We start from the raw sequence: 13,003 nt of genomic DNA on the forward strand, positions 1-13,003 counted from the left end.
TCTAGGGCCCCTGCATGGGGTTGGGAGCACGGCAGGTGTTCTATTATTTGTCTGAATAGATATTTTGTTTTCATTTCTGGATTGTTCTCCCCCAAGAGAATCACCTGTGTGGCCACTCTATGAAGATCAGACTTCTTGCTGTCCTCAGCTACTCTCAAGCTCGAGAGAACAATGGACCTGGTTCTGGAGAGCTTTGATAATGTAATGGAAGAGCTGGGCATACAGGACACCTGGGCTAAGGTTTTGGCCCCTCTAAATCGTTTAATGTGGAACAACCAGCACACCCTTTCCTGAGCCTGTTTCTCCATTTTCATTTTTAAAAAAAATTTTTTTAATTTATGATAGTCAGAGAGAGAGAGAGAGAGAGAGAGAGAGAGGCAGAGACATAGGCAGAGGGAGAAGCAGGCTCCATGCACCGGGAGCCCGACGTGGGATTCGATCCCGGGTCTCCAGGATCGCGCCCTGGGCCAAAGGCAGGCGCCAAACCGCTGCGCCACCCAGGGATCCCATTTTCATTTTTTAAAGGAAAGTAGATAATCTCTGATGGTCTTTGCAATTCTCAGGTTCTAGAAGTGAAGGACAGAGCCCCTTCAGGAATTCTTCATCTCCCAAGCCAGTTCTACAGAGGACACTGAACTTGAGCCCTCAGCCAGGAAGTCAGGAAGCTGAAGCTTGGCTCTACAGTTCCCCCAAGTTAGTGGGCTACTCATCACTGGCTCAGAGAGGGTCCAAGAAGTGGGATCTTCCTTTGCTGGGAATAGGCATGTATGTGAGGGAGAAGGCCTCAGGTTCCGCCCCCAAGAACTAGAGCAGAAAGCAGGCATTAAGGCTACCACTGGGCACTCATTCCAGAACTGGGGCCAGGAACTGTGACTAAGTTCTATGGGTCTCACAGTGTTGCCACTTCCCCTATCATTCATCCCAGTACCTACTCTGTAGGTATCCCTGCAGTGATAGGAGCAGGACAAGAACCCAGCAATTCCAAACATGGGGACTCTTGGGGTGGACTGGACCTCGGAGGTCACCAATTCCCCCTCCACAATCCTCAAAGGGCCCAGACGGGCAAATGGTCCCCAGCATGGGCTTTGCCCAACAGAGCACCCTTCTCTGACAATTCCTCCCAGTCACTGCCTCCAGCAACCCTCCTGACCTCCCCTCTTCCTGGTTCTACCTACTAGACCCAACCTGGCTTTCCTGTCTGGGACTCTCTCCAGGAGCTTCCAAATGGAGCTCAAAACAGGAGACAGGAGGACTTCCAGTCTTCTATGAAGGCAGGATGTGGCAGTCCCAGGAAAGCAGCAGAGCTGGGAGGCCAGAATGAGGAAACACAAAGCCTCCCACCTGCTCCCCACAGGCCAGTAAGCCAGCACTGACCAGCAAGCCCTGACAGCAGGTGCAGTACAAGGAGCGTTAGATGTGGGGTCTGGAGACCCCACTTCCAGCGCCACTCCACCTTAAACCTGCATGCCCTTGGCCAGGTTGAGTCCCCTTTCTGATCAATTTCTCTATCTGTAAGATGACAACAATTCCAAAAGGCCCCCAGGATGGTTGTGAGGCTCAATCTCCAGCCCAATACAAATGTTCACTGTTTCCCTGTTCTCAAAGGAGTCAAGGGGACACAGGAAAGCTGAAGGGCTGTCATGTACATTCCTGCAAGGCCCCCCCCGGAAATCCCAAAAACCACAAAATTGGAGCAAAGGGAAAATTCTGGCTTCCCGGCCCAACTCCTTAATCTCAGGAGGGGAGAGAATAGACATAGAAAGAGAACAGAGCTGACCCAAGGGCCTATAGCCAGTCAGAGGGAAGGTACCCCCCTTGGACCCGGGACTCCAAGCATGCAAGCCAGGTGGACTGCAGGAGGGAGTGTTTGCAGAGCCTGGGGGAAGAGCGGCAGCGAGAACACAGCAGATGGAAACAAACTGGGAAAGCCACATCCTAGGGCCACTTAGTGCAAGGGCAAGCCACCCCAAGACTTAGCCACGCCAAAGCTACAACAGACAGCGGGTCATGATCACCACCTCAAGTCATCAAGATGTTAAGCCACCACACCCTCTACTAAAGAAGACAAGGGTGTACGTGACACATTTCAGAAGGTTTTCTATCCAACATCATTAAAACACAAGTCTTGGTGCTGAAAGGATAAAGTTCAGCGACCAGGAAATTTTTTTTTTTAAGATTTTATTTATTCATTCATGAGAGACACAGAGAGAGAGAGAGAGAGAGAGAGGCAGAGACACAGGCAGAGGGAGAAGCTGGCTCCATGCAGGGAGCCCGATGCGGAAGCTGATCCCGGGTCCCCAGGATCACGCCTTGGGCTGAAGGTGGTGCTAAACCCCTGATCCACCCAGGCTGCCCAGGAAATTTTCTTAAACCCGGCAGCTGAAGGCGGCACTGCCTGCTCAGAAAGCCTCCCAGAGGACAGGGAAATCTGTTAGCCAAGGTTTTATCCGGATTGAGCAAGAGGCGATCTGAAACCATATGGTTTCCAAAATAAAAACCACACGTGTTCCACAAATTTTGATTTTGCTCCTCCACCTATTCTTTCCAGTGGCTACCAGTAAATAAGGCTGGTTCTCAGGCTTCCCCAGCCCATGGTGCCCCCAGCCCCGCTGCCCTCTGGGGAATGTCCACCTAATGCAATCAACATTTGTTCAGCTTAGAGAATCAGACCACAGCCCCTAGGGAGACAGAGTTGTCAAGTGTTTTCGACTCTCCTGGTTCAGCTGGGTTGAGAGGCCAGGTATTCATTAAGCCCCCTCCGTTCCATAAGAAACAGGTTAACTGAACAGAAACCCTGTTTTTCAAAACAGGGAGGAATACGGCCATGTGAATGAACTGTGCCTCTCCCAGGTCCTGAAAAGCTGGAGGAGCTAGAGATGAACACCCACTTCAGGAGGCAGGCCCCTTTGAGGCGGTTTCAACTAACCTAGCCGGTTGGCCTGGTTCCCTTCTTGGCTTACAACCAAGGCAAGGAGGGCAAGCAGGAACACGCATGGCTGGCAGCACAGGTGAGGCCATGTGGCCCAGCCACCGTCCCTTCTGAAACTTGCCTGGCCTGTGCCAGGGGGGCCCACTTTGGCAGTCTCTCGGGCCCTCAGGCTGGGGAGGGGGGACGCCAGAGAAATATCAGGGGAGACCAATGGGAGCCTGGTGCCAGAAGAAAGCAACAAAGCCTATTAATTAAGTCACCTGGCTCAATCCCAGCTATAGAACTATCTAGAAATGTGCCCCAAAATAATTTGTAAGAACTTAAGAAGCCCCAGGAGGCTCAGCAAAACCAACCTAGTAGAAGCAGCTCTAGCCCTGCTGATAACCACTCTGGGCTGGCAGAGAGCATACTTTTCTCTGAAGGATTCTGACCCACATATCAGAGAGGGCCTCACAGAACACTGGGTGGGACTGACATAACACAGAGCCCTGCTTGCTAATGCCTAAGTGAAAATCCAGGGAGATAGCCAAGTGAAAGCTCCCATTCCCAGAAAGACCTCAGTTCACATGCCCCCAGTCCCTAAAGGAGAAGATGCCCCTCCCATCTACGGATACCTCCACGCTATCCTTCAGGAAGTCTCGGTCTTCCCCCTTACTCCGCCTGTAAGAGAGCTTCAAGATCTCTCCATGGGTCCCTCACAGCCTGCTCTGGGGCCTGGGTTTAATCCCAGCCATGCCACTTGCTGGCTGTCCTGCCAACCTCCATGTGCTCACCTGGCAGCTGAGGACACCATCTACCAGATGGCCATGAAGAGGATTATTGAACTCATCCACAACCTAGCTATGTGCACTTGGTAAAGGGCAGTCGTCACTGTCTTACACTTGCCAGCAAGGGCCTCTGAAACCCAGCTTTAAAAAAATGCTAGAGGCTGATGTCAGCCTAGCCCAACGGGATGCTGCCCCCATGGGGGGTGGGGGCGCCACGGGTCCGCTAGGGGCCCACAAGTCACTCTCTTGGGAACCAGCCCCCATCCGGGCTGCCATTCAGAACTCTCTGGCTGTCCCCCAAGTCCAGCACCTTCAATAATGCTCCCCGAGGAGCCACTCTTCAGTGACAGGTCTCCAGGAACCACCTGGAGCACCCACCCCCGACTGGCCACTCCAGGGCTCTCCCAACTTTTCGGTGCCCTCTGGTCCAGGTGGAGTCCAGGCTCATTTCCCCATCATCCCCCAGGTGCAGAGAGCTCTACAAGACATTGGGCCGATTGTGCCACCGTGGAAGCCATCCTGCTACCTGTTGCCACCTGCCACATACTCAGCATCTTGCTCTCTCAACTGTTAAGCACCAAAGCTGGGCTCACAGCCTTCCCCTGGATGAGTGGGAGGGGACTGAACCTTCTACACCTGTGTCTTCGGTGCCTGGCACAGAGGAGTTGTCAATGAGATGTCCTCAGGTACATGGCAGAGCTATGTGGCACACAGGTATAGCTAAAAGGCCTTTATATGCTTTACAGAGAGCCTCTCAGGAGTAAAGGCAACTATCAGCACTCAGGTACCAGAGATTACCTAGGCTCCATGAACCCAGACTGAGGAAGGCCAGCATGCAGGCGCCAGGTGGCACATGCAAAGGAGACGACACAGCATGGACGTCCACGGAGGCAGGGCCCAGGCCTGCAGGTATTTGGGCCATCTTCCCAGCTAACTCAAAGCAGAAAGCCAAGCCTGCTGACATGGCGCACAGGTGGACAAAATGACCCTCAATAACAAGAGATACCTGGCTCCACTGGCAGTGGACAATCCTGGGGGCTGGTGCTGCGGTCCCAGGTGGGAGAGGCTGGAGCGGTAGAGGGGCTGGCTCCCCAGGGAGGGGGGCGCCCCACCCCAGGGGTTGGCGGTGTTCAGCCTGGGTGCAGACCTAGCCCCAGAGAGGGAAGGCTTGCTGTACGGAGCAAAGGCCTGGTGGGCCCCAAAGACAATGGCGGTCCTGTGGGGGGGCTGAGGGACAGGGTATGCAGGGAGGTTGGTCATGGAGTGGCGGTAGCGGCCTGACACCGGGCCAGTTCCACCACCACTGAGGCACTGATGGCAAGAGCAGGCAACTCCCGTGTGGCCTGGTGGAGCAATGATGGTGGTCACTGGGTACGGGGGTCCTGCTTGGCGCCGCACACTGCGGCAGAAGCTTGAAGTTTTGTTGGTCTGCGTGTGAGTGGCATAGTTGACGGTATAGTTGTACCCCAGGGGAGCCAAGTCCACAAGCTGGTTGCCCCTGGCCATCTGTTGCTCCAGGAAGTCACAGACACTGGCTTCATAAGCCGTCCAGGAACCGTCGTCACTCAGCCACTCCCAGACAATGCCCCGGCCAGGGGCCGACTGCTGGGGGAACAGGTGCCTGCGCACAGCCCGCATGGTGCCTGTTCGAAGAGGAGGAGGACACGTGAATGGTGAATCTCCTAGCCCCCCAAAACAAAAAGAGTAAAAATTCTTTTTCTACAAACAAAATAAGCCAGCATGGTCACAGTATGAATAGACAAGAGTCATGCTGTTATTTGAACAAAAGGCTGGCACCAGTTATTCTTTCCAAATTTTGGGTAGAAAGGGCAGAAAACTCTCTCTAGGTAAAGAAACTGGGGGAGCGTGTGGTGGCTCAGTCAGTTGAGCATCTGCCTTTGGCTCAGGTCATGATCTCAGAGTCCTGGAATCAGTCTGGAGTTGGGCTCCCTGCTCAGTGGAGAGCCTGCTTCTTCCCTCTCCCTCTGCCCCAGCTCATGCTCACTCATATGCGCTCTCTCAAACGGAAGGGAGGGAGGGAGGGGAGGGAGGGAGGGAGGGAGGGAGGGAGGGAGGGAGGAGGGAAGGAAGGAAGGAAGGAAGGAAGGAAGGAAGGAAGGAAGGAAGGAAGGAAGGAAACTTGGCCTAAAGGAATCTACATGGCAGATGGGGATCTGTGCTCCTTGGCAGGAGTGGGGGATGCTAGGAACTTAGGTCAAAGAACAGCTGTGGCTCAGACTCCAAGCTTTTTTTCTTTTCTTTTTTTAAGATTTTATTTATTCATGTGAGACACAGAGAGAGGCAGGCAGAGATAGAGGCAGAGGGAGAAGCAGGCTCCATGCAGGGAGCCTGATGTGAAACTCGATCCCGGAACTGCGGGATCTGAGCTGAAGGCAGATGCTCAACCACTGAGCCACCCAGGCGTCCCAAGGATTTTTCAAAATACTTCTAATGATGCCTCTTTTTTGCTCAGGGAAGTATCTCTGTCCCACCAGGAAGCTCTGCAGCCATGGACAAGATCAGAAGTGGCATGAAAAACGGTACAAGAAAGCCTATTTGGGCACAGCCCTGACGGCCAACCCTTTTGGAGGCATTTCCCATGCAAAAGGAATTGTGCTGGAAAAAGTAGGGGTTGAAGCCAAGCAGCCAAATTCTGCCATCAGGAAGTGTGCTGGGGTCCAGCTGATCAAGAATGGAAAAAAAAAAAAAAAAAGAATCACTGCCTTTGTACTCTTTATGGTTGTTTGAATTTTACTGAGGAAAATTATGAGGTTCTGGTTGCTGGATTTGGTCACAAAGGTCATGCTGTGGATGACATTCCTGGAATTGGCATTAAGGTTGTCAAAGTAGACAATGCCTCTCTTTTGGTCTTATACGAAGGCAAGAAGGAAAGACAAAGATCCTCAGTTTTGATGGTGAAAACACAACAGTAAATTTTCATTTATCAAAAAAATATATTTCTAATGATGAAAAATAGGTAGCCTCACTTTAAAAAAAAATAAACTGAAAAAATATATAGAAAATTAAACCATCTATAATCCAACCATCAAGACTAACCAAACAGCTTGTATCGCCATGCATTCCTCCCATCTGGTCTCCTAGGCATCTACCCTTAGGAAGCTGACAATCACACTGAAAAATTTTCCAGACTATTTTCTTATATTAGGCCATGAATATTTCTTACATCTCTAAAACTTTATAAAGCTCATTATTCATTTTTTACATAAGTCCCTTACATGGGTGTAACAATCCCTTTGACTTCTCAAGTAGCAACTATTGGGAAACACCCTGTGGTTAGCTTATATTCTTAATAAACCAAACCTGAAGACTACAGAGCAAAAGAAGAGAAATAATTCGGGCCATGTTTCCAATAGCACTTGCCAAAAGATGATCATCAAATTCACTTCTACTGGTCTCCTGATCTCCACCCTTGCCTCCATGGCAGCCACACGGATACTCTTCACCTCCAAATCAGATTACGGCACTCCTCCGCCCAAATCCTAAGGTTCCTCCTTTCAGAATAAAAGTCAAAGTCCCTTCAAGGGACAACCTGCCCCTCCCTCGGGCCTGTCTTCGTTCCTTCCTTGTGACCTGGCCACTCAAGTTCAAACTTCGTCCTCTCACAACACTACAGTTCCATTCCCTGATTAACAGTCACTGTGACTGGGATGCCTGGGCGGCTCAGTGGTTGAGCGTCTGCCTTTGGCTCAGGACCTGATTCCAGAATCCTGGGATCAAGTCCCACATCAGGTTCCCTGCATGGAGCCTGGTTCCCTCTCTACCTGTGTGTCTCTGCCTCTCTGTGTGTCTCTCGTGAACAAATAAATAAAATCTTTAAAAAAAAAAATCTCCAACACTGTCAAAGTCCTGGGGGACAAAATCACCCCCAGTTGAGAACCCCTGGGTGAGAAGGACAGGGCATGGCTCTGGGAGGAAGCTGGTGATCCCATTCTCAGTAATATTGATCAAAACCCACAAAAAAACCCACACATGAGCATAATAAGAGAGAGAAATAACCTGCGTAACTAGGTCACGCAGATAGTGCAGTGGAGGCATAAGTCTTCACTAGGCCCTCTTTATCAGCACACACACTTATTCCATGCCAGCCTGTCTGCAAGACCCTCTAATCTCTGCAGGTGGAAGCAGGCATTTGAGGTTTGGGAAACAAGGGGGAAGGGGCTATGAGGGCCTATGCACTCTGCTCTCGAGGCACTCGCTACCAGTGAGAGGTACATCTCATACTGTAGTACCTGGTACCACTCATGGCACCTGCCTCCCAAATGAGTGCATTTCAGGGACAGAATGAAGCTCTGAGAGTCATTCCTATATATAACCCCAACACAGGCACTCTGACATGTACCAGAGACAAGAAGTATCTTACCAGTGTCCTGGCGGAACTGGGTCCAGCTGGGGAGGTCAATGATATAAGGCGCCAGCGAGGGGTCAGCTTGGCCTAAGGGGATGCTGTGGGCCAGGCTCCCCAGCCCGAAGCGCTGGCCTTTCTGCTGGACAAACTGCTGCTCAATGTAGCTGCAGACGGTGGCACTGTAGGGATGCCAGGTGCCCAGCCCATCCTGCCATTCCCACACAGCCACTGCCACGGGACTGGTGTACACCTGAGCCAGGGAAGGGCTTGGGGCCATGGCCATCTTCCCCAAGATTCCCTCTTCTTTCCCAAATGCTTTCAGACCACTCTGGGTTGGAGTCTCAGGATCATTGCCCAGTGCTTCCAGCAGACCTGTAAATAGGACAAACAGTTAACAACACACATAGTGTCCCTGAGAGTCAGCCTGACTGCGGGGAGAGAAAAATGCTACTTTTTCACAATAATTTTTTCTTCTAATACCTTAAAAACATGGTGAATCAATACCTGATCCTGTCTCTTTGCTCAGGCAGCGAGGAAGAATTCAGTCAATCAAGCATCCTACCTGCCTCTGCAAATGTTCAGGGAGATTGAGTGGAGTGAATTTCGGGTGCTAATAATCAGCCCAGCTTCTTTTTACCAATCATCTCCCTCTGACCTAACTAGTGAGTGTATCCTTTTATCCTGTGTTTTCTTTTCTTTTTTTTTTTTTTTGAGATTTTATTTATTTATTCATGAGAGACAGAGAGAGAGAGAGAGGGGCAGAGACACAAGCAGAGGGAAAAGCAGGCTCCACGCAGAGAGTCCGACGTGGGACTCGATCCCGGGTCTCCAGGATCAGGCCCGGGGCTGAAGGTGGCTCTAAACCACTGAGCCACCCGGGCTGCCCTATCCTGTGTTTTCATGAGTAATCCCAAATCCCTTACTTACACTGTTTGGTGAAGACTACTGTTTGTTTGTGAGATACCTGTTATGCTACAGATTGGAAAAACTTTTGTCTCACAAAAGATTGAGGGCTCAAGGACACCCAAAGGCTCAGTGGCAGAACTGAGACTCAAAGCACAGTCCTAACTCCGCCCAGGTCTCCAGGCTGCCCCAGTAGGCATCATTAGCCATGAAGGGTACCCTAAACATTAAAATCTCACAGCAGCTGAAGCCCAGCCTCTCCGCACCATAGTCTGGGTCTTGCTGACCACTGCTCAGGCCCAGAGGGTTTACACTCATCTCCTGAGACACTCTTCTCCCAGCTATCCCAGCCCATCCTGTTCCCTTGTCAACTCTACTCAGACTTGAGGCCTAGCCTATGTGGTGCAGGAAGGCTTTCCCTAGCCACCCGTCATGTGAGCTTCCCCCTTGCAGCAGTGTCCAGAACTCTGATGTCTATAGACATGTTCCAGATCATATTGCCTCTCCAGACAGCAGCAAGCCGAGGCATCTGCCTTGTCCACAGTCGTACTGCCAGCCCCAGCAGAGGCCTTGTCATGACCTAAGTGCTCTATACATATTAGTTCAAAATACAGCTAAATGGAAAGTAGCCTGCAGCTGTTTGAAGAACACGGTACCGTGTTAGGGCCCCAGAATGCAAGAGGAACAGGACCAATTTAGTGACAAATACCAAATATACTTGTCTCGTGTATGACTAATAGATGGACAAGGTGGTACTTCCACTTTATGATAAGGCTCAAAAGAGGTCAAGGTCTTATTGAAGGGCACACAAATATTGCTAAGTGACAGCAGAGGCAAACCCAGATCAACTCAGCTCTAATGTCCATTTCTTGGACAGGGAAAGCTCAACCTGACTCTACATTCATTGGGCTCCACTTACAAACCCCGCTGAGAAAGGAGGGAGGAGAGAAGAGACCCCCATCCCAAGCCCTGAGCACTCTCAGCTGTTACAGCACATCCACCCAGGGTTCCCAGTCACACTATCTGCTCTGATTCTTACACAAACCCCTCACACACACATTGAACTGTCTCCCCATTTTGCACCCCAGGGAGTGGCCGTGACTTGGTTACACAGCTGGTAATAGGCTGGGACCCTGGGCTCTCACTGCTGTCCCTGAGACAGCTCTGCACCATCAAGGTTTCGAGAAGGCTCCAAACCCCTGCTCCGCAAGGCAGGCTGATCTGGAGTGGTGTGTGAAAATGACAGGCATGGGCTTACTCTATTCACTGTATCATCTTGACGAAGGTACCTAAGCTCTCCAAGTTTGCTTTCTCCCACCTGAAAATGATACCAACATCTGTTCTCAGTGAACAAAGCACTCCGCAAAGCAGTAGGAACCCAGCGCATATCTTCCAAGCCTGTCCCCTCCCTCCCTTTCTCTGCCCTGCTTCCCCCCCCACCCCCCACTCCCCCCACCCTGGCTGCCTGCCACACTAGGACCTCTGTCCCCACCCCTCAAGTCTGGGTGAGGAGTGGTGGCCCAGGGTAGCACTGAACTACACAGCATGAGAATGTGGGCGATGGATGAGTCAGGCCTACAAGAACTCGGAGCACACCTGGGGGTGCCAGGGCTGCCAGTGAGCTATCGACTGCTCCAACAAAAGCACACATCCCACTCTGGAGGATCAGACCTGGGATGCCCTTGGGCTGGCTGGCTTATTAGCTCAGTGACTGCAATTAGAAGTCTCTATAACCACATCCAGGTACAAATCACAGGACTGGTTTCAGAGCCAATTAATCCTGAGCCCAGACTTTCCTTCTGGCACCTCCTGGCAGGCATCACTCATCTCTCAGGCAGCAGTGGCCTGCCATATATTAGCACACCTGGTATGTTCCAGCATGTCCGCACATCCTCAGATGAACCAACTCGCAGAACTCTGCCAAACAGCTTGAGAGATATGGGCTAGAGCTGCAGCTGAAGTTTTTCATGAAAGTGTTTGGCCTCCACACACCAAGGGCCCACCTTCATCCAGGCACTGTTGGGGTACTGGAGACCCAGAGATGAAGAAGACATGGCACACAGCCACTGTCCCTCCCTCATACCATTGTCCCCACCTTATGTCCAGCCACAACAAATTCTAGCAAGTGCCAGAACATTCAAAGTCATTCCCTACCACCTCTGAGCTGTTGATCCTGCTACTACATGTGTCCAGACTCTAGTCCTCTCTCCACCAAAGAACCCAAGGAAACATGCCCATCTTTCTAGAACCAGCCATAGCACCCCCTCTCCTGAGCCCTCTGACCCACACCCTCACCCGAAAAGTGCTGACTCCATCCACCTTCCTGGCCTAGTCCACTTAATCTGAACACAAACGACTGCATTTATTGGTTTCAGGGTCTGTCTCCCCATGGGAACAGGAACTCCCTGAGGGAGAGCTACAGCTGTCCTACGGCTGGGGCTTCAGCTCTTCAAATGCCTAATATCCCAAAAGGTCTGAAACTCCAGCAGACAAGAGAGAGAGAGAGAACCTTCTGCTCCAGGGGACTTGGGGCACATTTGAAGCAATGCCCAGAAACACCCACTGGCGTTCCACTTGAACGCAGCAATTATGCACATACAAGGGCCGTGTCAAGGCACCCGTTTTCTACAACTACTTCAGCCATCATGAAGCTGTAGTTCAAAAACCTAATTTGTTTCAGCTCCTAATGACAGGAGCTATTGAAGGTGTTCTTAATTATGAAAATAATTACTATAATTGGCCATGGAAAAAAGCCTCAATCTGGAAGTAACCTAAACATCTACATAAGGGAATTGTTGTTTTTTTTAAAGATTTATTTATTTATTCATGAGAGACACAGACAGAGAGAGAGGCAGAGACACGGGCAGAAGGAAAAGCAGGCTCCTTGCAGGGAGCCCAATGTGGGACTCAATCCCAGATCCTGGGATCATGACCTGAGCTGAAGGCAGGTGCCCAACTGCTGAGCCATCCAAGCATCCCTACATAAGGGAATTCTTAAAGAAGCTACAGGATATTCTAATGATGGAATAGGAGTCTCGAAAGATGTTTACAAACGGCCTATGGACCTATGACTGCTTACAACACATACAACATACAAGATATGGAACTGCACCTGCTCTGCTGTCAGACAGGACAGTGTGCTGTTCACTGGGCACCGACTGCAGGGTGCTCTGGTCCTCTAAGTTTGCTCAACCTCAATTGCCCTTGAAGGTAAGGATTGTCCCCATTTTACAGGCGAGAGAACTGTAAAATAAAACTGAGAATTAAGAATTGGGGCACCTGGTTGGCTCAGTCAGAAGAGTATGTGACACCTGATCTCAGGGTTGTGAGTTCGAGACCCATGCTGGGTGCAGAGATTACTAAAAATAAACAAATTTAAAAAAAAAAATGAGCTGGAAGGAAGGGGGGGAAAAAAGCTGCAAGGAACAACTGAAATTTTAATAGGAGTGACAGAATTATGGTTTTGTTTTTTTACCTCTTTCTGTACCTGCAAATGTTCCACAAGGTCATAATATTAAGTCTTAGGATGAGCCCAAAGTTACTTTCTAAAAAACATTAACAATTTAGACCATGAGAAAAATCGTCCCCACTTCCCTCTGCATCCTCTTGCTGGATTTAGCTACAAATCCTGTCCATAGCGCTGCACTGTGAGGCACAGGTGGTTGCTGCTATTCTACTAGGGAGGCGTTTTCACACAAAAGAAAAAAAAGCTACATGAGTCCCAGAGTCTTTCTATCCACAGAGGATTTAGAAGAGCTTTAGAACAAGATCAAGCTGGCACAAGAATCTGAGCAAAAATCATCTTGCCTAATTGTGGGCCTCAGGGTGTGTGAACCACACAAGCGGATCCCCACGACAGCTGCAGCCGCTGGGGAGAGAGTCTGATGCGGTTTTTAGGGCAGTGCTCAGGCTGGGTGATCGTCACCTTGCCAATACATGAGGACTGGTTCATCCCTCCAAAGCCCACCGAAACATGTACCAGCTTCGCACAGGCCTGGGCTCAGAGGTTCACCATTCCGTCCACACAGGGATTGTGGC

At 50.6% G+C, this 13,003-nt stretch overlaps 1 protein-coding gene across 7 annotated transcripts in view; it reads right to left on the minus strand.

Moving 5' to 3' along the window:
* DTX2 (deltex E3 ubiquitin ligase 2) overlaps positions 1–13,003 on the minus strand; it is a 38,149-nt gene that overhangs the window by 16,516 nt on the left and 8,630 nt on the right. For all 7 annotated transcript variants that reach the window (XM_055339743.1, XM_055339744.1, XM_055339747.1 and 4 more), the window contains 2 exons: positions 8,078–8,434; positions 4,703–5,339 (listed from right to left, as the gene is read on the minus strand). In XM_055339743.1, the coding sequence (XP_055195718.1) occupies positions 4,703–5,339; positions 8,078–8,345 (905 nt within the window). In that variant the 5' untranslated portion in view covers positions 8,346–8,434. The remainder of the gene's footprint in view (positions 1–4,702; positions 5,340–8,077; positions 8,435–13,003) is intronic.

This window comes from Nyctereutes procyonoides, unplaced genomic scaffold (assembly GCF_905146905.1).
Source record: "Nyctereutes procyonoides isolate TBG_1078 unplaced genomic scaffold, NYPRO_anot_genome, whole genome shotgun sequence".
NCBI classification, from domain to species: Eukaryota; Metazoa; Chordata; class Mammalia; order Carnivora; family Canidae; genus Nyctereutes; species Nyctereutes procyonoides.